The 23,784-nt window shown below is 37.1% G+C and overlaps 1 protein-coding gene across 1 annotated transcript; it reads left to right on the top strand.

Moving 5' to 3' along the window:
* The first annotated feature begins 161 nt into the window (after positions 1–161).
* Positions 162–22,379, top strand: LOC138702280 (uncharacterized). The gene is made up of 4 exons (XM_069829861.1): positions 162–257; positions 6,268–6,401; positions 6,590–6,800; positions 20,544–22,379. The coding sequence occupies exons 1-4, from the start codon at positions 162–164 to the stop codon at positions 21,564–21,566; spliced, it is 1,464 nt and encodes a 487-aa protein (XP_069685962.1). The 3' UTR covers positions 21,567–22,379.
* The last annotated feature ends 1,405 nt before the right edge of the window (positions 22,380–23,784 follow it).

Genomic DNA, 23,784 nt, shown 5'->3' with positions numbered 1-23,784 from the left:
ACATTGAGTTTCGGGGAGTTTCTTCCACTGTGTGGGGATGTTCCGTTCCCCATATGTGGCAATTGTGTTTGTTAACCTATTCGTCTGAGAAACAAACCATATCGAGGAATACCTCATTTTCATCAATTTTTGCCAAAATTGTCTCTGCGAATGCCCTCGTCATGGCTTGTCTTCAGGTTTGGTTTGATGACGAATCTGAAGTTTGTACGCCCGTAGGCACAACCTTTTATGGACGATATCGTGTACTGTCGAACGAGGTAAATTTAGCTTCTGACTTACTCGTTGGATTGATTTACAGGGGCTCCACTGGAAAGACATACGGATTAATTCGGCATCAGCCACTGGAACAGCGCGCTTGGTGTGGTGGTCCGACTTTGAAACAAACTCTCAGTTTCACGAAGGCTTCTGTTCCATTTCATGATTGTTACGTACATTGGAACATCGTCAGTTGGCCGCAGTTGATATTCACGCCGAAATCGACGTTGTACCTGCGTAAGATTTCAACTCCGTGAGAGAAAGCACACAGACTGCCTTTTGGCGTGGAGTCCACATGGTTACTGACGCTAATTGGCTATTTCCGCGAACGACATAGTTTGCGCATGCGATGTACACTCCCACCATGCAAACACAGGAAACATTTCGAGTCTCTATAGAAGCAAACCGAGTGTAAATATCAACAATACTTATCAAGTAATAAAATAATTAAATGTTATACGTTTAAGCTGGACACTGTATTTGTGCATATCTTGTGTATTGTTTATTTTATTTAACCTGACATATCAGTAAGATGTTTTAGGCACTGACGACATTCTCAGTATATTCAACTGTTACCTCCGTGTCAGAAGCACATATTTGTTTATATTGAAGTCCTGTTCCTAGCTACATGTTCAAGACAGAAGGTCGGAACTTCCGAGCTTTACTAATAATAATAATGTGGTATAGAGATTTCAATTTCTAAGAGGTGTATAAGAAAACTCATTAACTAGGGCAAGCGAGTCTGATATAATCAGAAATATAAGAAGGAAATTTTGAGAATTAAGAATGAAAAGCATATGTTACCTATATAGGGAGTAATCATTTCTTTTGGTTGTTTGATAGAATAACTGATTAACTTTATTAGCTCTTTACTGTGTTAATATGAAGGTCCCACGCTATCTTCTGGTTTCCTGTTTTCCAGAAGATAGTGTGGGACCTTCATTAGGCTTTGGAAAATGAAGAACATCACTTCGAAACTACTCAGCCAGGTAATTTCCTCATATTAACACAGTAAAGCGTTATAAAGTTAACGAGTGATTACATAAGTGTTAAAAGTGTATATATAATAATGATAGAATAAGTTATGGAGAGATGTTATTTGCATATTGTTGCCAAACCTAAAAGTTTTGTTACAGCGTACATTCTCTCATAGTGTTTGGGCACTAATTCTGGTATTTAAAACAGCTTTTGCAGTGGTTTCTTTTACCATAAAGGGAGAAAAACATGCAGGAAAATGCAATGATTTTTTTAATCCTGTTCTTCGATTCGATTCTCTATCATCCATTCATTACATTATTATGTGATCAGTGGGCCCGAGCTCACTCAATAATTTGTCGTGTTGTTATTATCATTATTATTTATGAGAATTTGGGCAAAGGCTGATTGAATTCGCAACATCGAGGGGCATGGTTATTGGGGGTACTTTTTACTGTCATAAAGCAATACATAAAGGAACGTGGAAAATGCCAGATGGTAATGTAGTCAATCAAATTGACCACATGGTTATAGATAAAAGACATAAAAAATGTTTGTTAGACATAAGAAATCGTAGAGGAGCTAATATAGACTCCGACCACTTCCTGGTGATTGCTAAAATTAGACAAAAAATATCCAATTGCAAAAAAATCAGAAGCACTAAAAGTCAAAATAAGGAGAAATATAATGTTGAAAGGTTAAAGAATGATGAAATAGTTGCAAATTACAAACAAGGAATGAAACAGGAGATTGAGGAAATGGGACTTAAAGCAGATGGAACAAGTGATGAGACCCGAATTGATGATGGATGGAAAACAATTAGAGAGATAATAACCACAACAGCAGAAGAAACAATTGGCACAACATGCAGACCTAAACGGAATGATTGGTTTGATGATGAGTGTAGAATAGTAACAGAAGAAAAGAATAAAGTATATCTAAAAATGTTACAGAGAGGAAGCACAAGGAGCCTTACAGAACAATATAGAAATAAAAGAAGAGAAGAAAAATACATTCATAGGAAAAAGAAGAGGAAATTTGAAAATGACAGATTACTTGAAATTGAACTCTGTAGAGAACATAAAGAAACTAAAACATTTTATAAATTTGTAAATAATGAGAGGAAGAGTTTTAAACCTAGGACTAATTTATGTAGAGACCCTAGAGGGAATATTTTAACAATTAAAGATGAGATTTTAAATAGGTGGAGTAATCATTTTAGCAGTCTTCTTAACGGAAATAACACTGATGTTGTCAATCAAGATATATTGATGGGGAATATCAACGGTAATAATACTAGTAGTTCCGATGTCAATAACAGATTGGAAACTGATAATGACCTACCAACAATGGAGGAAATTAACGAGTCCATTAAACAGCTTAAAAATAATAAAGCACCAGGAGATGATGGAATTCAGGCTGAACTGTTAAAACATACAACAGATGAATTGCGATATAACCTATGTAAATTAATTAAAAAAATATGGGAAGAAGAAATAATACCGATGGAATGGAAAATGGGCATCATATGCCCACTTCATAAAAAAAGGAGACCAACTTGTATGTTCAAACTTTAGAGGTATAACACTTCTGAATACAACATATAAAGTCTTTTCTAAAATTCTGTATAATAGACTACTGCCATACGCTGAGAAAGTAGTTGGGAAATATCAAACTGGTTTTTGTAGAGGAAAGTCAACTATTGACCAAATATACACTCTAAGGCAAATTCTGGAGAAAACAAGAGAGAGTAGGATAGAAACACACCATTTATTTATAGACTTTAGTACTGCTTATGGCAGTGTGAATAGAGCTGGACCTATAATGCTATGGAAGAACTTGGATTTCCCCATAAGCTCATAAGATTAGTGAAGGCCACCATGGAAAATAGTCAATGTTGTGTGAAAATACAAACGGACCTCTCTAATAAGTTTACTACCAAGGATGGACTCAGACAAGGTGATTCTCTTGCATGCCTATTGTTTAATATATCATTAGAAAAGATAGTGCGGGAAGCAAAAATACAAACAAGAGGTACCATCTTTTATAAGTCTGTCCAAATATTAGCCTTTGCGGATGATATTGACATAATAGCGAGGTCAGAAAGAGATCTAATAAAAACCTTCAGAAATCTAAGAGATGCAGCTGGAAATATGGGATTAAAAATTAATGGAAACAAAACAAAATACATGGTAGTCAATAACAAAAATAATAATAAAACTTCTAAGTACATTGAGATTGATGATGCCAAATTTGAGACAGTCCAGAGCTTTGTATATCTTGGATCACTAGTTAATAGTAACAATGATATCTCAGAGGAACTAAGTAGAAGAATACAAAGCGCCAATAGGTGTTATTATGGGCTGCAAAAACAAGTTAAATCAAGATTGCTATCTCGTTTCACAAAATGTAGACTATATAAGACCCTAATAAAACCAGTGTTGACCTATGCATCAGAGACGTGGCCTCTTAGCGAAAGGGATAAATTTAGATTGGCCGCATTCGAAAGGAAGATATTGCGAAGGATTTTTGGACCTGTAAGGGATGGTGAAACTTGGAGAATAAGATATAACAACGAATTATACCAGCTTTATGAGTCTCCCGATATAATAACATCCATTAAGATTGCTCGTCTAAGATGGGCAGGGCATGTTAAGAGAATGGATGAATGTGAAATACCTAGGAAGGTGATGGAATATGGGATTGCTGGAGGAAGAAGAGTTGGAAGGCCAAAGCTACGATGGATGGACTGTGTTATGGACGACATTAAGTGGCTTGGAGTGAAGAACTGGTGGACGGTGGCTAAAGATCAAGACCGATGGAGAAGAATTCTTAAGGAAGCCGAGGCCCGATACGGGCTGTAGCGCTATGGATGATGATGATGATTTATAAGAATTTCGATTTTAAGTGTGCCTATGATAGTATTAATAGGGAAAGGCTCTACGTGGCAATGGAAGAATTGAATATCCCAACTAAATTAATTAGAATGGTTAAATTGCTAATGAGTAACACATACAACCAAGTTAAAATACAGAACCTTACATCGAAACCATTCCAAATACACAATGGAGTTCGTCAAGGAGATGCATTAGCATGCCTCCTATTCAATATTGCATTGGAAAGTGTCGTCAGGAAGTCTGAAGTGCAAACACGGAGCAACATTTTTTATAAATCCTCACAAATATTGGCATTTGCGGATGACATTGTCATTATTGGCAGATCCATGAAATATGGAGCAGGCTGGAAAAGAAATAGGCCTCATCATCAATGAGAGGAAAACAAAATATATGTTGGCAGATAATGGAAAAATAGTTGACAAAATAGACAGCCTGCAGATATCAGATTATAATTTTGAGAAAGTTGACAACTTTACATATTTAGGAACAGTGGTCACTAGCGATAATAACATGTCCAAAGAAATCTCTAATCGATTAATGAAAGCAAACAGAGCATATTTCGGCTTGAAATATCACTTTAGTTTGCATGCTCTATCCAGGAAAGTAAAAGTTATTCTTTACAAAACATTAGTGAGACCAGTTTTGACATATGCGGCAGAAACGTGGTCAATCTCCAAAAATGATGAAAAAAGACTGGAGATTTTCGAAAGAAAGATTCTGCAAAGGATCTATGGCCCAACATTTGAGGAAGGTCTCTGGAGGAGGAGATGCAACTATGAATTATATAGACTTTTAGGAGAGCCAAATATAATCAATACAGTTAAAACTAGCAGATTGAGGTGGGCAGGACATGTAATACGCATGGACCCAAGTGATCCTTGCAAAAAAATTGTAATAACAAATCCGGGAGGTCAGAGAAGATGAGGTCGACCGCACTTGCGATGGATTGATGGAGTGGAAGAGGATGCCAGAAAGTTGGGGTGCAAGAATTGGAAGGCTGCTACACAAGATAGAGACGGATGGCGACAATTACTAAGGGAGGCCCAGGCCCACCAAGGACTGTAGCGCCAATGATGATGATGATGATTTATGAGAATTATTTTTATTTTAACTTACACTTCAAGTACTTGAATCCACCAAATGTTTTCCAAAAGTTGGCGCCATTGTATGTGAAGTAATTGACTCAATTATTTGCCAAAACATAAACTTAACTTAAGGTATTGGAGCTACCATGCCCTAATTTTCGTTGTTGCTGTTGCATTTATGTGAACATATTGGGAATTATGTGAATGATCGTATTTAACAGAATGATTATGGGCTTCTATGTTTATGTTTAAGTGTACTGGTACCGGTACATAGTGATTGCGGCTTTATAATCAAATATCAACTAAATGTATCCTTAGTTTGTTCAACCTTCTGCTCTAGATCATATATGTAACAGATAACTCATCGCTATGTTAAAATCGGCAGCACTTTGAAGAAAACAACCGCCAGGATCGCCACCCATCCGCCGTAAACGAACACGAGATGGCAGTACAGTCGCTAATGCAATTCAAATGGGAATTATGACGTGACTCCTTATGTAACAACTAGATGGCAGCGTAGTAAACCTGAGAAGTTGTTAATGTCAAAGCCTATAAGGCCGACCTATCTGTTACATATATGATCTAGGCTTCTGCCCAGGAGGGATGCATTTTTACAATAAGGAAGTGTTAGGAAGCTATGGAACACTGTATAACAACCTCTATGAATGCCTTATCTAAAGACAATAAGCCGAAGAATTTGTCTCGCAGTTTTATAATGCGAGCTAATACTTATCCTTACCTCCTCCCCATACTCCAATTAATGGCATAGGAATGACATACTTTCTCCAAATATCCCATGAAAGTGGACGAGTTTAGATTGCCATGATAACTTACGATATTGCCTAATTTCCATCAACACTACATCAGTTTGCATTAGAAATATATTCAAATACACAATGGGCTGATAACATTGTAGCAGCTTCTTCATGTGGCAAGGGTCAAGACACATTCCCTGCTAGACTCAAGTTTAGAGATGTTAAACCAAGAGAAAGTAAAGTAGATGGAAAAAAAGTGAAATAAACTAATGCCAGTGTAAATATTGAACTATGTTACAGGAAATAGTGGCCAGCAAAGTTTTGTTGGCAATCGCCAGCTCTGTGTTCGAGAGAGAGTTCTATGGACCTATTGCAGAGAAGGACCCTGTTGAATTGTCGGATATTGAACCTGGCGTGTTCAAAAAGATGCTTCAGTAAGATTTATTTTAAACAGTTACTATTATGATAAACATTGTAATACTGTAGTAATATTGTATTTATTCCCTGTACAATCTCTCTCTCTCGGGAAACTTACTTTCTGGATGCGCCTCGTACATTTTAAAATGAAAACTTGACTTAATTTGTAGTAAAAATTTTCAAAAGTTGCTGGACATTTTTACAGGTTTATATACAGTCACCAGGTGGATATCGTTTCTATAGAAGAAGCTTCAGATCTGATCAAGGTTGCACACAAGTATTCGATATATGACTTAATCAAGGTGTGTGTTGCATACTACATGGGCAAACTTTGTAGAGAGGACATGAAGGGGCTATGTCACATTTTGAACGTCTCTGTTCTGTATGACCTTGAAATTAAAGCTATTGTAATACAGGTATGTATCTTACATAAATACATAGATAAAATGAGGGTCTACATATTTTCACAGTGCTCTTGGGAATTTAAATAACATTAATGCCATTTATTTGTTTCGATCAAGTCCTTACACTTATTTTATTGTATTGAGATTTATTAATTTCATAACTCAGAAATTGGCCTCTCTGGTCTTACTCTGATAATGGAACCAGTATGTAGTTCCGAAACATTGGAAATGTCAAGTTCCAGAACACGGATTAGCAAAAAGTCTAATTCTAATCACAGTCACCATGAAAGCCTAAAAACCCGTATAAACTGAATCCTCTTTCTGCTTCTGCAGAACTCACAGTCACTACTTCCGTTATGTTTCTTGCCACTTTTATTGATTCCGAAATTTGAGTAGCTCTTGCAGGGAGGTTTTCTTCACCAACCATGTCTCTAAAAAAAACCATTTACAGATATGGTATAGACTTCTGTAGCAACTTAGCTCTTTTTTCATCCCTCCTGCAATCCATGTGGTGGGGTCTGGTAGATTGAACAGCAGAAGCAGATTTGTATAATATGATTCATCCTCATCAACTGTTTGCTGTTCATAATTATTATCAATTTACGCGTTGAATCAGCTGTTCTCTTGATAATTTCATATGTTTGTTGTTAGAAACAAATTTAATGTTTTAATTTCCAAGAAATGGATTCGGAACACCTCAAAATCTGTGCTTCTGTGGCTGGCCATGATAATATCTTTGAAAAATATTGGAGTACGCTTGGCATTAGAAAACAACAACATGTTTTTATAATCTTCTGATTCGTAACTATGGATACTTTCTTCTATTATTTCTCAATAATTGTAGTGCTCTTACACACCTCCATATAAGGCGATCTGCTTTCGCTAATGTTACCTCCCCCCCTCTCCAACTCTGTTATGCTAACGAGAGTATAGAGAGTTATTCTAAATATGTCTGTCTTAAGAACATATGAGCCATTCAGAACAAAAGTGGTGTAAGTCAGAAATGGGTAATGAGGATTAAAGTTAACATTCTGTAAAATACAACACAAAGTAATAATTAATATTCAATTTATTTAAACTATTAGTAGTCGGTGGATAGCACAAAGGACATATTAACTGCTACTTTGCGCTGTATTTTACAAAATTTTTACTTTAAACCTCATTACCCAATTTTGACTTACACCACTTTTGCTCTGAACGGCTCATATGTACATGAAGAGTGAAAAAGCTAAAGGAGCTAAGTGCCAAAATCGGAAAAATTGTGATTTTTCATATCTAAAGAAGCTATACACCCATGTCACTGCAGTGCTAAATGAGCTATGCTTCCGTCTCTTTCCTATTGTTTTCGGCAGAGGTCACAAGATGGCACTGGTTGTATGAGCAGATCTAGTAGATTCCTAAAAGAGCTATGTGCGTTGTAGCCAAGAAGTTTGGTTCTAGCTATTATACAGCGGTTCTATAAACATCTGTGCGTGGCTGTGTTGATTGATGATGATAATTTAAGTGATTTTTTTTATCTTGAAGAGCTGCTTTTGAGCATGACAACTTTGAAAAGGAAGCAATATCTGAAGAGAATCAGTAGAAAAGCATACGTTATCAGCAAGGGGAAATAAATACGAGTCAAGGAACCACTACACTCTGTGGTAAGTTTAAGCTTCTAATTACAACTCTATGTTTTAGCATCGTGTGTACCTTCATCTGAAAGACATAATGTGTAAGTATGCTTATGACTGCAAGGAAATTCTCCAGGATGCCAGTAACATAAAAGACGCGTTCTTTAGCATGTTCCATCAGCTGGATATGAACCTACCAGATGGGTTGATCCAAGTGACTCCAGTTCAAAGGAGACATGACACAGAACCTACTGCAAATCGAAGGCAAGCTACAATGAGCTATATTATTCCTGATGGTAGAGGCAGCCATAAATGGGTATGCAAGAAAACGTTTATGCATTTCTTTGAGATTAAAAAAAAAAAGGAAAGGAAGAAATATTGTAAAGAGAAAGAAAGAGAAGAAAACTATTTTCAAAGATATGAGGAGAGGAATGAAAATCTTTAAGTGTACATTTCTTGACAAGATATAGGCCAGTTACATATATCTCAAGCATCATGGTCACGAATCGAAAAGATTCAGGTATTGTTTAAGTTGAAACAAATTTAAGCGAATTGAATGATTTTGAAAATCATTTTGTTTTTAACACAGGTATTTCCTTCGAAAATATTTCTGCAATGACACTTTATGGCTTGCCTCATGATCTTCCACAGTCAGAAAACAAGAAAAAAGATTTTAATAACCCGATTCCTTTTGTGAATCCTGGATGCCAAAAGTTCTATGAAGATATCAGTAAGTAAGGAGTGAAAAGTGGGCCTATTTTGCTGGCCTTAGCTGTAGTGATTTTGATTTATTTCTTTTCTGTATTTTCATAATAAGCTTCTTTATGTTTCATCATAAGGAATAGTAAGACACTCAGGATTTTGTTGATATTTTGTTTTGTGTTTAAAAAAAATTTATACTATTATTCAGTTCTTGTAGCAAAATTATAATAAATAAACATTATTAAAGACTATATAGCAACCTTATCACCTATTCAAAACCCACACTCTGGTTAAAAAAAACTTTAGCTCTTTTAGATATGAAATGAAAATTTAGACTTAGCTCTTTTCCAGATGACCTACACAATACCGTATTTACTTGCGTTATTTCCTCCGCCCCCATTTTTTTTGGAACATGAAAAATGGGGGGAGGGGAATTATGCGAATTTAATTTTGAAGTCCTACAGAAATAATTATGATAAACAATTTATACAATAAAATTAACTTTAATTACACAAGAAGAAAGAACAATATTGTGGTAATGAAGTGGGTTAGTGTGGTACAGCTCGTTGCAGTCATGTGCCACTTGCTGCCATCTGTGTACAAGAACATATGCAAAAGAACAAGCCTGGAGAAGGAAAATAAAGCTTAATTGATACAGTAAACTATAAAATGCATATTAGAGTCTACCTACCATCAATAGATTATTAAGGTAATTTGGAAGAAAAACACTTACTTTATCACTCGTCGCTTTCTTCAGAAGTTGCCTTGCCTGCCCCCTCCTCTGATGATTCATCATTTTCATCCCTCTTCCAGATACAGTCATCTTCAGTACCGTTCATATTGTTCGAGATTCTAGTTTTCTTGAAGCTCTTCACAGTTATATCATTTGAAATTTGCGGATGATCCATTCATATATTAGTTCAATTGAAGACCTCTTGATTTTTCCAGTAGGTGTCAGCGTAAGGAATCCTGCAGCCATCCATTCCGCATACATTCACTTCACATGATCCTTGAATGGTTTATTTACTTTCATGTCAAGTGGTGCAGCACTGGCATTAAATCATCAGGAATTACGGCCAGATCTGTTCTCGACATTTCTTGTCGAACGTTGTCGACAAAATGGCCACAGAAGCTGTCCAAAACCAAGAGAGACTTTCAATTTAACAAGTGGCCCGGACGTTTCCCCCCTACAACACGCATGCATTAGGCTGGAAGCCATCAATCCTTTCTCTTGGGCACGAACATGTAGCCCAGGAGAAAACTTCCCTTTTGGAAGCGTCTTTCGTTTGAATATCATGTACAAAGGGAGTTTCCGCCTGTCTGCAGTGATGGCCAACATAACTGTACATCGAAGTTTCTGTGCACCTGTTAACAAAGTGACATTAAACGCACCTTTTTCGTTAATTGTGGTGTTCCTCGGGATATGAAAGCAAAATCGGCGTCTGATCTATGTTGCCAATTTGCGAGAGCAGATAGTTGCGCTCATGCCATTTCTTTATGATATACCAATGGAATTCCACCACTTTTCTGTGTAGTCCTTTTGCCACAGCTGGCTTAAGAGATGTCGTCCTTTTAGCAAAAGATTATTCCTCTTCATAAAACGGCACATCCACCCTTTGCTCACTTTAAATTGAGAAATCCCTACTGGTATATACAGGGTGTTTCAAAAATACGGGGCATAATTTCAGGTATGTATTTCCCACATGTAGACAATCAAAATAGTTCATTACAACATGTGTCCGGAAATGCTTCATTTCCGAGTTATGGCCTTCACAACATTGAAATTCACCGGAACGTTTTTCTTTCCGCAGGTCGTTGTCATTACAGAAGATGTTCAAAATGTCCACCTCCTCCTTGAATACAGACCTCACATCGATGTCTCATTGACCTGTGAACACGATCCCAAACTCCAGGAGTATTGCGTATGTCCTCAGAACATGCCACAATTCGATTCTGAAGGGATTCCAAATCAGGCACCGGAGACGAATAAACCAATGATTTTAAATGGCCCCACAAGTAGAAATCGAGAGGGTTCAGATCAGGTGAGTGTGGAGGCCAAGCAATTGGGCCACCTCTACCTATCCATCGATCAGGAAACCTTCGAAACGACTGAAGTGTGCAGGAGCGCCATCATGCAAGAAGTGAATGTGTTGACGATTGATCAGTGGAGTGTCTTCTAAAACATGAGGTATGGTGTTTTCCAGGAAGTTTGTGTACGCCTGCCCCGTAAGTCTGTTTACAAGTACATGGGGTCCAACTAATCGATCACCAATGATACCGGCCCACATCTTGAGGGAGAACCGTACCTGGTGATGAGATGGAACAGTTGCACGTGGGTTTTCATACGCCCATACATGCTGATTGTGGAAATTTGTTATGCCATCTCGTGTGAACTGTGCTTCATCTGTAAATAATACTAAGGCAGGAAAGTTCGGATTTACACCACACTGCTGCAAGAACCACTGACAGAACCTAACTTGTGCAGGGTAATCTGCTGGTGACAGGGCCTGTACATGTTGCAAATGATAAGGATACAATTGATACTCTTTCAACAGTCTCCAGACAGTTGTATGAGGAACATTGACTTGCAACGCTACCCTTCGTGTGCTGATAGAAGGAGTCATGTTCACAGCCTCCAGAATCTTCTCCTGTACTTCTGGAGTTGTAGATCTTGGTCGTCCCCTTCCCAAACCAGGAGAGTTAAATTTTCCATACTCGCACAGACAGTAATGGAGACATACAAATGTCTTCCGATCTGGACATTGTCGCTGTGGGTACCTCTCCTGGTACAAACGACGAGCCAGAGCAGCATTGCCGTCCGCCTTACCGTACATGAAGTGTATCTCTGCCAGCTCTTGATTTGAATACATGTCGCACAGTCTAACGCCTACACAACACTGAATGTAACCTTTGCCTCGGAATGAACTGTCAGAGTGTCCTCTTAATGTCTCCTTTGACGGCAACGACCTGCGGAAAGAAAAACGTTCCGGTGAATTTCAATGTTGTGAAGGCCATAACTCGGAAATAAAGCATTTCCGGACACATGTTGTAATTAACTATTTTGATTGTCTACATGTGAGAAATACATACCTGAAATTATGCCCCGTATTTCTGAAACACCCTGTAGAGTTTCTTTTCAACCTTTAGCAACTTTAATTGCACCATTTTGTGCGAAACTGCATAACCGTTATTTCTTAACTCTGTTATATAACCAAGCACTTCTTTTCCAATTTCTGCATACTGCCCAGATTCTAGTCCCCGAAATGATAAACTTGTCTTTTTTTGCATTTTGTAACTGTTCTTTTTGTTTACGTCAGTAGCACACATGTAATAGCTCAACGCAAACTCCGTGCAACAGTGCGATTTCCCAGGGCTTGATTTAGGTATAGTGCCGCCCCCCCCCCCAACTCTCACAAACAGTTTATGACCAGCTATTATACAAGCCATGTTTAGTTTAAATTAGTCGTAAACAAAATGTTAAATTGCAGAAAATAATAAATTACTGGAATCAAAATAGCCTACATGCTTCTTACTTGTGAATTATAAAGATTTCCTTCTCACTTTCTTCTCAGAGAAAGCATTGATGATGTCATCAAGTCGATCTGACAAAGCACATCAGATCAGACTCAATGCAAAGAAACATATTCAAACTTATTCATTGTTGAAACAAAATTCATTTGTGAAAGGCAGACTGTGGTTTATTTTTAAACATTGGTTTTGTTGGTGGTGTAATTATTACGAGCATTTCTTACTTCAGTAGGAAGTATAAAGTAAATTGAAAAATAAACTCCAACTCTTTGCAGAATAAACCTTTCATATGAATTATATAGTGCACATGCTGGAACGTGATTAAACAGTATTGTTGGCGATATAGTATATTGAAAATGTAACTGAGAGTTGTGGTTACTATTCATAGCGATAAATAATAAACACACATCCAATTTGATTTTCAACAATGCATTCTTGTTTATATGAGCTGTTACATTTAAGCAGTTTCATAGTATAATAACGTGATACCGGCATTACAATATAATTATGCAGCTGCACACTTTCCTTTTACTCTCGCTGCTACCGCGACAATTCGATAACAAATGATATTCGGCTTCCACAAGGTCTTCAAGAACAAACTTCAGTAAAGATTTACCAACAAGGGTTTTAAAAACAAATTTCACAGTACAATAAAAAAAAGAAGGGAGAAATGAAAAAGGAAGAAAGAGAAAATGCCAACCCCCCTGGAAATTGCCGCTCTAGGCAACTGCCTAGGTTGGCTAGGTCTAAATCTGGCACTGCGATTACCATTACTTTCCACGAACTATGTAACTCGTAATTTGAACTGTGCATTTTAACTATAGTTTTTCTTTCCCATTTCACTTAATAAGAAATAATTATTTGTACATGGACAGGTATATGTTGTAGCCTATTTGTACGCCAACCACGTTGTTACTACTAGCAAGTGATGCATATGCACAACACTTATGATGTGTCAGCATGAAACTGAGGCGGGCTCACGATCAAAGGAAGTGGCATAGTTTGCTATTTCCGTTGGTATAGTGTTACTGCTTTGCACTTCTCAATCACATTTACGAATAAAATTGTTATAAATGGTAATAAAGACGGGAAAATTATGCGAATTTTTTTTTTACCCAAATTTCAGTTTATAAATTGAGGGGATGGGAATATTATGCGAGGGGAGAAATTTATGCATGTAAATAGAGTATCCATTTTGAATCTTGCGTACACCACTTTTAACACTTGAATATAATTAATTGATAAACTAGTGGACTTACTCGTGTTAAATATGTAATATTTGTCTGGCTTACAGCTGTTTCAGTGCTTGACGCACCATCATCAGAGCCTACTAGATCTCGAACTTCTCTGCCTGTTAGGAGGATGTGTTTTATTGTTGGTTTTGAAGTGTGGAGTCGAATAGTGTGTGTGTACTGAAATTGATCTGTGAGTTGAGGATTTGATCGGGGTGTGTTTTAGTGTGTTTGTATATTTTGTATACACTAAAACACACCCCGATCAAATCCTCAACACAGATCAATTTCAGTACACACACACTATTCGACTCCACACTTTAACACCTTCCAACAATAAAACACACCCTCCTAACAGGCAGAGAAGTTCGAGATGACGCCGCGATCTAGTAGGCTCTGATGATGGTGCGTCAAGCACTGAAACAGCTGTAAGCCAGACAAATATTACATATTTAACACGAGTAAGTCCACTAGTTTATCAATCAAAAATAGAGTATATTTTTTTCTCTTTAGAACTTGTGAGAAAAGCTTGTATAAGCAATGTATATCACAGTAGCCTAGTCTGCAGTTGATTTACATATTTCTTTAAATAATTTTAACAACAAATTACAAATGTTATACAGTTTTTATTGAATATCTCGAAAACTTGTTTTTGGTGCTTAGCCTCCTTTAGCCTTTCCATCCTTCTCATATCGATGTTTACTAAATGAGCCTGGTGGAGGCATATGCAGTTACCTCTTTCTTTTGTCATTCCGAAGAGAGATGAACAAGTTTAACTGATTCTACAGTCGAAGACTTTGAACCCTTCACACACTTTACAACTAATACTGTCATGATCCGTAATTTCTAGCCATGGATACTTGTTCATAGTGTACTGTGTTTAAGTATCTGACCACACAGATAAATTCTTTGAAACATCTGAAGATACATCTACACATGCATTTACACACACACACTACTGTTATATTAAGAGTAACTTTCAGAAACTAGTGTACCAGTGTCATCTGTTTGACTTTTCTTAGATGTACTGGTACCATCACTACTGAAAAAACCTTGATAGAATGTTTTGATGCTTCATTGCGTTAGTTGTTATGGTGATTTATTTATAGATATCCTATCCAATAGTGATGGTCTGGATTTTGCTGTCTTTGTTACTATTTGATCTTATATCTTCGTCCTTTCATTGCACTACACTGATTGCTATTTGAAAATGCAAATTATATTCCAAGCACAGCTTCAATCATTGCATTACACCAATTGCTCTTTGAAAATGCAAATTAGATTCCACATACATCCAGGTCGAGTAATGTGTGGATAAATGGCATGCTACCAGAGACATCCATATTGAAATCTATTGATAAAATCATATACTGAGAAAAAACTTTAACAATTTCCCTATGTTGTTTAGTCATCTGTCCGAAGACAAGTCTGAACCTCAAGTGATACCAACAAGGCAACTGTGCTGGGAGATAATGGTGTAGGGTAGCCAGTTCCTTTCCCCCTAGTTTCCCTATGTAAAAATACACGAGTCATTCGAAAATTAATGGCAATGTTTGAATTAAAGTATTCTGAGAGACATTCTTGCCTCTTGCAATCTGAATTGTAATGAAGCATCTTTGTTCGTATTTGCTAAACATTTTAGAGCACAGACAACAGCCTACAAATTAAACTCATTACAAATATCTTATAAATGAAATTATTGTCTTCAAACTCACAGATAACACACATCAGATGTTCCTCTTTCTCATTGTTATTAGTTTACGTTATTTACCTCTGATAGCGCCACATACAGACATTATTGCCACCAATTATCGAATACTCATGTATAATTCATGAATGTGTATAATAAACGGTTTATAAAATATGTATTTTTTTTTGTAGGCTTACATTTCATTTGGATACCATATGTATGTATGTATGTATGTGTGTGTGTGTTTGTGCGTGCGCACATACATATTGCAGCACCGCAGCTGAGGTGGGGTCCCACTCAGCTGATAAAGCTATCACTTCCTGCCGGCCAGGCAATCCAAGGGTCCAATGTTTAGCAAGCTAGAGTGACTGCCTAATAAATTCTGATGCAATTTAAAAGTTATATACTCACCTACGTTACTAAGGGAGACGCTGGAACTGCCTAACTTAGTTTTCTTCACATTTCTGGCATCTTCTCATGAAATTAACCATTACTTTTCTTAGTTCTCTTTGAGAAATTGAATTGATCTCCTGGCAAATGTTATTAAGTTCGTCTAAAGTGTGTGGATTCGTTTCATACACCGTATCTTTTAATGATCCTCAGAGAAATATACAGGTGGTTAAATCAGGGGATCTTGAGGGCCATATGTTATTGCTGATAACTCTGTCATCACACACTTGTCAAATTGCCTACAATGAAACATTGGCTGTATGAGCCATTGCTGAGTACTACTCAAAAAACGAGAAACTACGTTCCCCCTCAGTTAATTCAGCAAAAAAGGGTTGCAAAATATTGTTTACAAATCTATTACTGTTAAGTGTGTCCTCAAAAACAATTGGGCCTATTATTCTCTCACTGCAAACTGCGCGCACCACACCCCTAATTTCTCGTCATGAAGAGGTTCCTCATGAAGCAGATTACATTTTTCGGCATACCACTGTCTGTGGTTTTGAGAATTTACATATCCACGTAAATGAAATTACGCTTTGTCTGAAAAGAGAATTAGACTGGGATCAATTTCTCCGTCATGCATTTTATTCAAAATCCATTCACAAAATCTAATCCTACATACAGGATCACTTGGTTTAAGTTCTTGCACCATGTACATTTCTAGGGTTTTAACTTAAGCTCTTTGTATGGAACCGTAAGAAATTCCTGTTTGCTGAGAAAGACGGCTAAGAGATTTCTTAGAGGAATTTTTCAAGCGTTGTCCAATGTTATCAAGAGTTTCTTCTGTGAGCACTGTATGTCGTAGTCTTTACTTCTTATCAAGAACACTTCCCATTTCACGGAATTTATTAACTAATCTATGAATCATCCCACCATTTGGGACATGAACACCTGGAAAATTCTCTTAAAATAATCTGCTGACAGCACAAGCGAATTCTGTACGAACATACAAATCGTAAATAAATACCTGATATGGAATAGAATAATTAGGCCTATTATTTGCCATTACTCTCACTTCACTTCACGTGTTGCTGTCACTGAAACACAGAACAAAGTGCGTTGCGAGATCTTGAATAAACCCGTTATCCTCACAGACTGCTCCCCTCCTGCCCACACAAAAGCGTTGCTATTGTCAGCTGAGGCACTTCATGCAGCTCCAGTTCCAAGATATATGGATGACCCAGTATATACAACACATATACAAGGTGCTAAAAAACATTCAGTATTCTGAGAGGTGGTAGTATTCATCAAAACAAGAAAAAAGTCTAATCAACATGGATCCTAAAATATTATCCGATATATGTTGTCATTTCCATTCATTGTAACATATTCTTCTGCCCTACATTTTAGAGAATCACATCTTTTTAGCCTTATGTTTACTGATATTGTATACCAGAGGTGTACATAGAGGTGCAGCCCAGGGGATCCTGCCCCCCCCCTTCTCCAAAATTGAACATGTAATGAAACAGAAAATTATGAATAATGTGACCACTTTCTTAATTATCCTAAAAGTGAACTCTGGTAATGAGAAAATTAATGCAGTCAATAACGCGTGTACTTTTATTATAGCTCCTATGCTGCAGCCACATGCACTAAATTACTCGTAACACGACCAATAATGAATTTCAATACTATTATAGTCACAATCATGTCATGGTATGAAAGAAAAATTTCACAACCTCGAGCGGGAATCGAACCTGCGACTTCCTGTTCTCCGGTCAGGCGCTCTACCACTGAGCTATCGAGTTCATCTCACGCCAAAGGCTTGGAATTATCCTTTCATACTGGCGACTCTGTTATAGAGTACTGTCCATAGCGTCTGATCTAGTCAGCACTGCTTATGGCTTGAAAGAAACTTTACAAATGTAATCTCAGGAAGTCGCAGGTTCGATTCCCGCTCGAGGTTGTGAAATTTTTCTTTCATACCATGGTATGATTGTGACTATAATAGTATTTAAATTCTTTAATATGTCACATCAACGGACGTGTATATGTCACCAAACATTGTAAGATGAAGACGACCAATAATATCATTATATTATAGATATATTAATTTGTCCTACAGAATTTATCTGTAATATTAAAATATTAAGTGTCAATATTACAAATAAATTCTGTAGGACAAATTAATATATCTATAATATTCTCTCAGCTAGCAGTGCATAATAACTGCGGATTCCAGGCCAACAAGTCACTCAGCTGAGTGCGCTCCTAGTGTAATGGCAGTTGACATTGGATACAGGTCAACATATACACCGTGTTCCGCTTATAAGTATAACAAAAGAAATAGCTATAACTTCTGAATTAATACAAGTATATAGTTGAAACCAACTGCTACAAAGAATGAAAACTGGGAATTTTTGTTACCTTATGTTCCATAAACCTCAACATGGCTTCCATTGGTGGCACGGGAAATATCCAACCGGTATTCAACCTCGACCCAAGTGTTATGAAGCATCTGTGGTGTAACATTGTTGACAGCAGCATAAATTCTTTCTTGTAAGTCTGCCAAATCACGTACTGGCGTCCTGTAGACCTGGTCCTTAACAAACCCCCACAGGAAAAAATCAGGTGGTGTTAGATCTGGTGATCTGGCAGGCCATGTGATGTACGGTGATCCTCTTCCGATCCATCTTGCAGGGAATTGTTCGTCTAAGAATGTGCGAACCATGTTGGCAAAGTGTGGTGGAGCCCCATCTTGCTGGAAAATTGCTCCATCTGGGAGTTGTGGCACAGCATACAGTTGCAACATATCCAGGTACGTGTTTGCAGTGACTGTCTTTTCAGCAAAGAAATAGGGACCAATGATTCTGTCACGCATGATCCCACACCAAACATTCCATTTAGGGGAATCCCGTTGGTGTTCAATTACGACACTTGGATTTTCCGACCCCCAGATGCGACAATTGTGTCGGTTTACTTTTCCACTGACGTGGAAGGTTGCCTCATCTGAGAAACAGACTCGAGTTAGAAATGTGTCGTCATCGTCCACTTTATCCAACATTGTTTCTGCAAAGCGTTTTCGTTCCAGTTTATCATTCGGCGTAATCATCTGATGAAGTTGCAGCTTGTACGCTCGCAAACGCAATCTTTTATGGAGCACTGTATGCACTGTTGTTGGTGGGATGTTCAACTGCACACTAGCCTGTCGAATGGATTTCCGCGGGCTTCTCTGAAATGCCTCGCGAATGCGTTCGACATTTTCGTCAGACACTTTACGCTTGGAATGTTTACCTGCATTAGACAACAAACTTCCTGTTTCTCTGAGCTGCCTATCCCATTTCATTATTGAGACGTACGTCGGTACAGCTTCCCTCGGTCTAAGATTGTACTGACGGCGAAACAAGCGCTGTACACGAATTATGGATCTATGTTCTGCTAATGACAGCACACAAAAGGCTTTCTGCTGTGGCGTCCACATGCTGACTGACTAAAGATACGATACGAATTCTCTTATTTAATGATCTGCGCATGCGTGAGTCTTCTAAAAATAAGTAACAACAATGGATTAAAACTTCCCAATTTCCTCTTTACAATGGTACCAATCTTAACCCATTTGCATGCATTGTTATGAAATTATAACTATTTCTTTTATTATACTTATAAGCGGAACACGGTGTATATGCCTAACTACCTCAAAATCTGTGCTTCAGTGGCTGGTCATGATAATATCTTTGAAAAATATTGGAGTGCAAGAGGTCAAATGACTTTATTGTCAAACGCCTGGCATTAGAAAACAACAACATATATGCCTAACTTTGAGTCAGGCCACAAAGGAAAACATTGAAGGAGGAAGGTTCGATCCGGTGCTGTGGATTGAATTCGGCGTAACTCAGAGGTCAGAGTGCCTGGTACATAGAACCAAGGATCCGGGCTTGATCCCCGGCGCCGGAGCGAATTTTTCTCCTAAAATATTAGACGACCAATAATGTTAAATTTAGCAATTTATTGCTTTATATTTTTTAAATATCTAGTTGATCTGAGAACTAGTCCAAATAACTTGGATAATGGTTTGAATCGTCTTACCATTGTACTTTTCAATGACATAAGGACTTTTTGCCACAGTTTTGCCAACCTCTCCCGAAGAAAAAAAAATCTATATACGCCCCTGCTGTATGCTTCAGTAAGGAACAAGCAAAGAACTCTCATTGTAAGATATGTTGTTCTTACAATACAAATTTCAAAGACTTTGTTTCTTGTAACATTTAATTTTAGGACATGTTTATTAAACGTGTTCTCTTGTTTTGATGGTTACTACCATCTCTCAGAGTACTGTTTTTTTTTTTTCCAATGGAAATCATTACACTGAATATCTCCTATGATGCTGATGAACAATATCTCAAAATATATTAATTTTAGGACTCATGTTTATTAGACTACCTTCTCTTGTTTTGATGATTATTACCACCTCTCAGAATATTCACTGTTATTTAGTACCATGTACGTATAATATATATAGCCTATATTATATGTGAAGTCTGCAAATTATTTGAATTATTGCTCATTTCATTTATCTATTCTTTTTTTTTAATTGTTTCAGAGACTACAACAAAGTACAAATTTACTCTTGAAAAGTGAAGACTTTCTGGACCTCAGTGTGGATGCTGTGACATGTATATTGCAGCGAGGACAACATAACGTGAACTCTGAGAAGGAGCTCATAGATGCAGCTGTGCTGTGGGCAACTGCTCGTTATGAAGAACAAGACACCTCACTGAGTGGAAAATCTGTGAGGGTCATCTTAGAAGAAACAGGTGTGTTCAAACATCTGAGGTTCCTGACACTGACAGATACTGAACTTGGTGAACTTGAATCAGCGCAAATTCTGAGTGAAAAGGAGACGAAAGACATCAAAGGCGCCATATATTCTGGAAATGATCTTCCACTTCCTGCCTCCATTTGTTGTATAAGCCAGCCTCGGAATTTTACGCCATTTCTAACATACAAGAAAGCTGAAGAATTTAGACGCACAAGCAGGTATATCGTAGAAATAATACCTCCCACCACTATAAATGAAACATTTGAAGTAATGACAACTGGATCTATAAATTTAACAGATGTAACAGTTTCTTCTCAGATTACCAATACCACGTCAGAAGTTTACAACTTTATTTATGAGGAAGAGCTGCAAGTCAAAGTCATCAAATTGAAAAAAAGCCCACCATTACCATCAGTACAAAGGAATACCGGTAATAGTCGTTTTGGCTTGAATAATAGTCCTTTTGGCAGTAATAATGCTGGTATTGAGTACCAGTATACAGACAATCCCACTGATATTATTGCTACAGGTTATTTTATAGGTAAAGTGAAATATAACGATTTAATTACCGTACCTTTGTTGTCAAAAGTGGGTGTGCGTGGGTCTCATGGATTAACAAATGGAGATAGATTTGTAATGTATGTAACATTCCACAAAAAAGGAAAATACCCCTCATATCAAGCCAGTACCAGTACCGGTACTTCGTATGGGATAATGAAAAGTCTTCTGTGTAATGGACATGGACATGTAATAAAGATAAGTTATGAAACCGGAACATGCAATCCTATCTTTTTAACGAATTAGGTACCAGAAACTTGGAACTAATCTATTGTAAAGGACATGGACATGTAATAAAGATAAGTTATGAAACTGGAACATGCAATACTATCTTTTTAACGAATTAGGTACCAGAAACTTGGAACTAATCTATTGTAAAGGACATGGACATGTAATAAAGATAAGTTATGAAACCGGAACATGCAATACTATCTTTTTAACGAATTAGGTACCAGAAACTTGGAACTAATCTATTGCAAAGGACATGGACATGTAATAAAGATAAGTTATGAAACCGGAACATGCAATGCTATCTTTTTAACGAATTAGGTACCAGAAACTTGGAACTAATCTATTGTAAAGGATTTGCTCTAAAGGTAATATCCGGAAGAAAAACCGAAAGCTACATATATATTACACAGATGGCAGTTAAGGGATCATTTTTATTGTATTCAACAAATACACTGGTACCAGCTACTGAACTCATACAAGAGAGTCTATAGGTGATTACTTTAAAGCAAAGAGATAGCTTTCATTACTGCATCCTATTATAAAATATTCTGTAATAATGTGGCAAAATGTTTCACAATTAATCGTTCTTATACTTTATTAAACATTACCTTCATTTGTTTATTTTTATTTCATATAAAATCTATATATTAAATCTACTGTGCCTACTAATCCATATCGAAGTGCTTTTAAGTAACATATTTACTTTTCGGAGTGTACACATTGAGTGGTTGAATGGAAGAGAAGGCTTTATGGCCTTAACTCTGCCAGTAGAAATAAATCGTCTACTACTACTACTACTACTACTACTACTACTACTACTACTACTACTACTACTACTACTACTACTGCTGCTGCTGCTGCTTCTGCTGCCACCACCACCACCACCACCACCATCACTACTATGTCCAACACTAGTGGTTCAGTTGAAATAGAAATATTTTATTTGCCAGTTGCAGTCTGCAACATTGAATTAAGTGTAGTCCTCTTTCTATTGAGACAATTTAGCCCTACAAAAATACAAAACAAAGCTAATTTGAAATAGAGTAGTATAATTTGTATACATTTATATAATATTTGTTACATACGCAAAACTAACTCAAAATATCATTAATAGAGGGGTAGAGAGTTTGCAGTGAAAGACCTGCCCTTGGACAGAACACTATGAATGAAATAGAAAGTTGTGATTTTTCTAGAGCGCACGCGCACACACACACACACACACACGGTGCAGGTGTTACGTGCTGTCTCTTCTCACTTTATAGATCTCTTGGATATAGAACAACAAGTTTTTATGGTGAAATCATTGCAATAAGTGAAAGTCTCAGGAATCTTCTATGCCACATCAATAAATTTAGGAATGCAGTTATATTGTCAGACTCCAAAGCAGCTATTCTATGAATAGTCTCTAAACACACACCTTCATCTCAAACAGCAGAAATAACTAAAATACTCTCTCAATTAATATCACTCAATAAAAGAATTGTATTCCAATGGATATCATCCCATTGTGGAATCCTGGGAAACGAGAATGCAGATGCTTTAGCAAAGAAGGGCAGCACTGCTACTTACAGACCTGTTACTAAATCTACGTATTACTCTGTGAAAAGATTTATTAAATCTACATACTTAAACTTCAACAAACAAAATTTGATAACACAATCCCAAGGGAAAAAATGGAACTCTCTGCATCAAAATCCACAGTTAATTCCCGATTTACCACGAAAATCGTCTGTAGCTGCATTTAGATTGGCAACAGGCCATGATTGTTTGGCCAAACACCTGCATAGAATTGGAATATATCAGTCCCCTAACTGTCCGTTGTGCAACTCAAACCAAGAAATGGATTCGGAACACCTCAAAATCTGTGCTTCAGTGGCTGGTCATGATAATATCTTTGAAAAATATTGGAGTGCAAGAGGTCAAATGACTTTATTGTCAAACGCCTGGCATTAGAAAACAACAACATTAATAGACTACAAGAATTTTCAATCAGAATCTGATATAACGAAAGTTATAAATGTTTGTAATGTTAAATCTACAAGTTGGACACGGTGTATATAGGATGGAAGGTAACCACTGCACTAAAATGAACCTGGTAATAGATCATGAGAAGAGGCGTGAAAAAATCTAAGTTTTTTCTCCGACATTGACCGTTTTAGAGGAAATTGTTATGTTTCTTATATCACTTCGGAATATGCAGTTTATTTCTTTTGCGTGTTAAAGATAAGTACAT

This window comes from Periplaneta americana, chromosome 6 (genome assembly GCF_040183065.1).
Source record: "Periplaneta americana isolate PAMFEO1 chromosome 6, P.americana_PAMFEO1_priV1, whole genome shotgun sequence".
NCBI classification, from domain to species: Eukaryota; Metazoa; Arthropoda; class Insecta; order Blattodea; family Blattidae; genus Periplaneta; species Periplaneta americana.
The sequence above is the reverse complement of the archived record's forward strand: the minus strand, read 5'-3'. Positions and strand labels throughout refer to the sequence as shown.

Coding starts and splice junctions, on each gene's coding strand:
- LOC138702280 (XM_069829861.1), top strand. CDS start 162: ATGGCTTGTCTTCAGGTTTGGTTTGATGACGAATCTGAAGTTTGTACG. Junction 258..6,267: donor ATCGTGTACTGTCGAACGAG/GTAAATTTAGCT, acceptor ACTATGTTACAG/GAAATAGTGGCCAGCAAAGT. Junction 6,402..6,589: donor GTGTTCAAAAAGATGCTTCA/GTAAGATTTATT, acceptor ACATTTTTACAG/GTTTATATACAGTCACCAGG.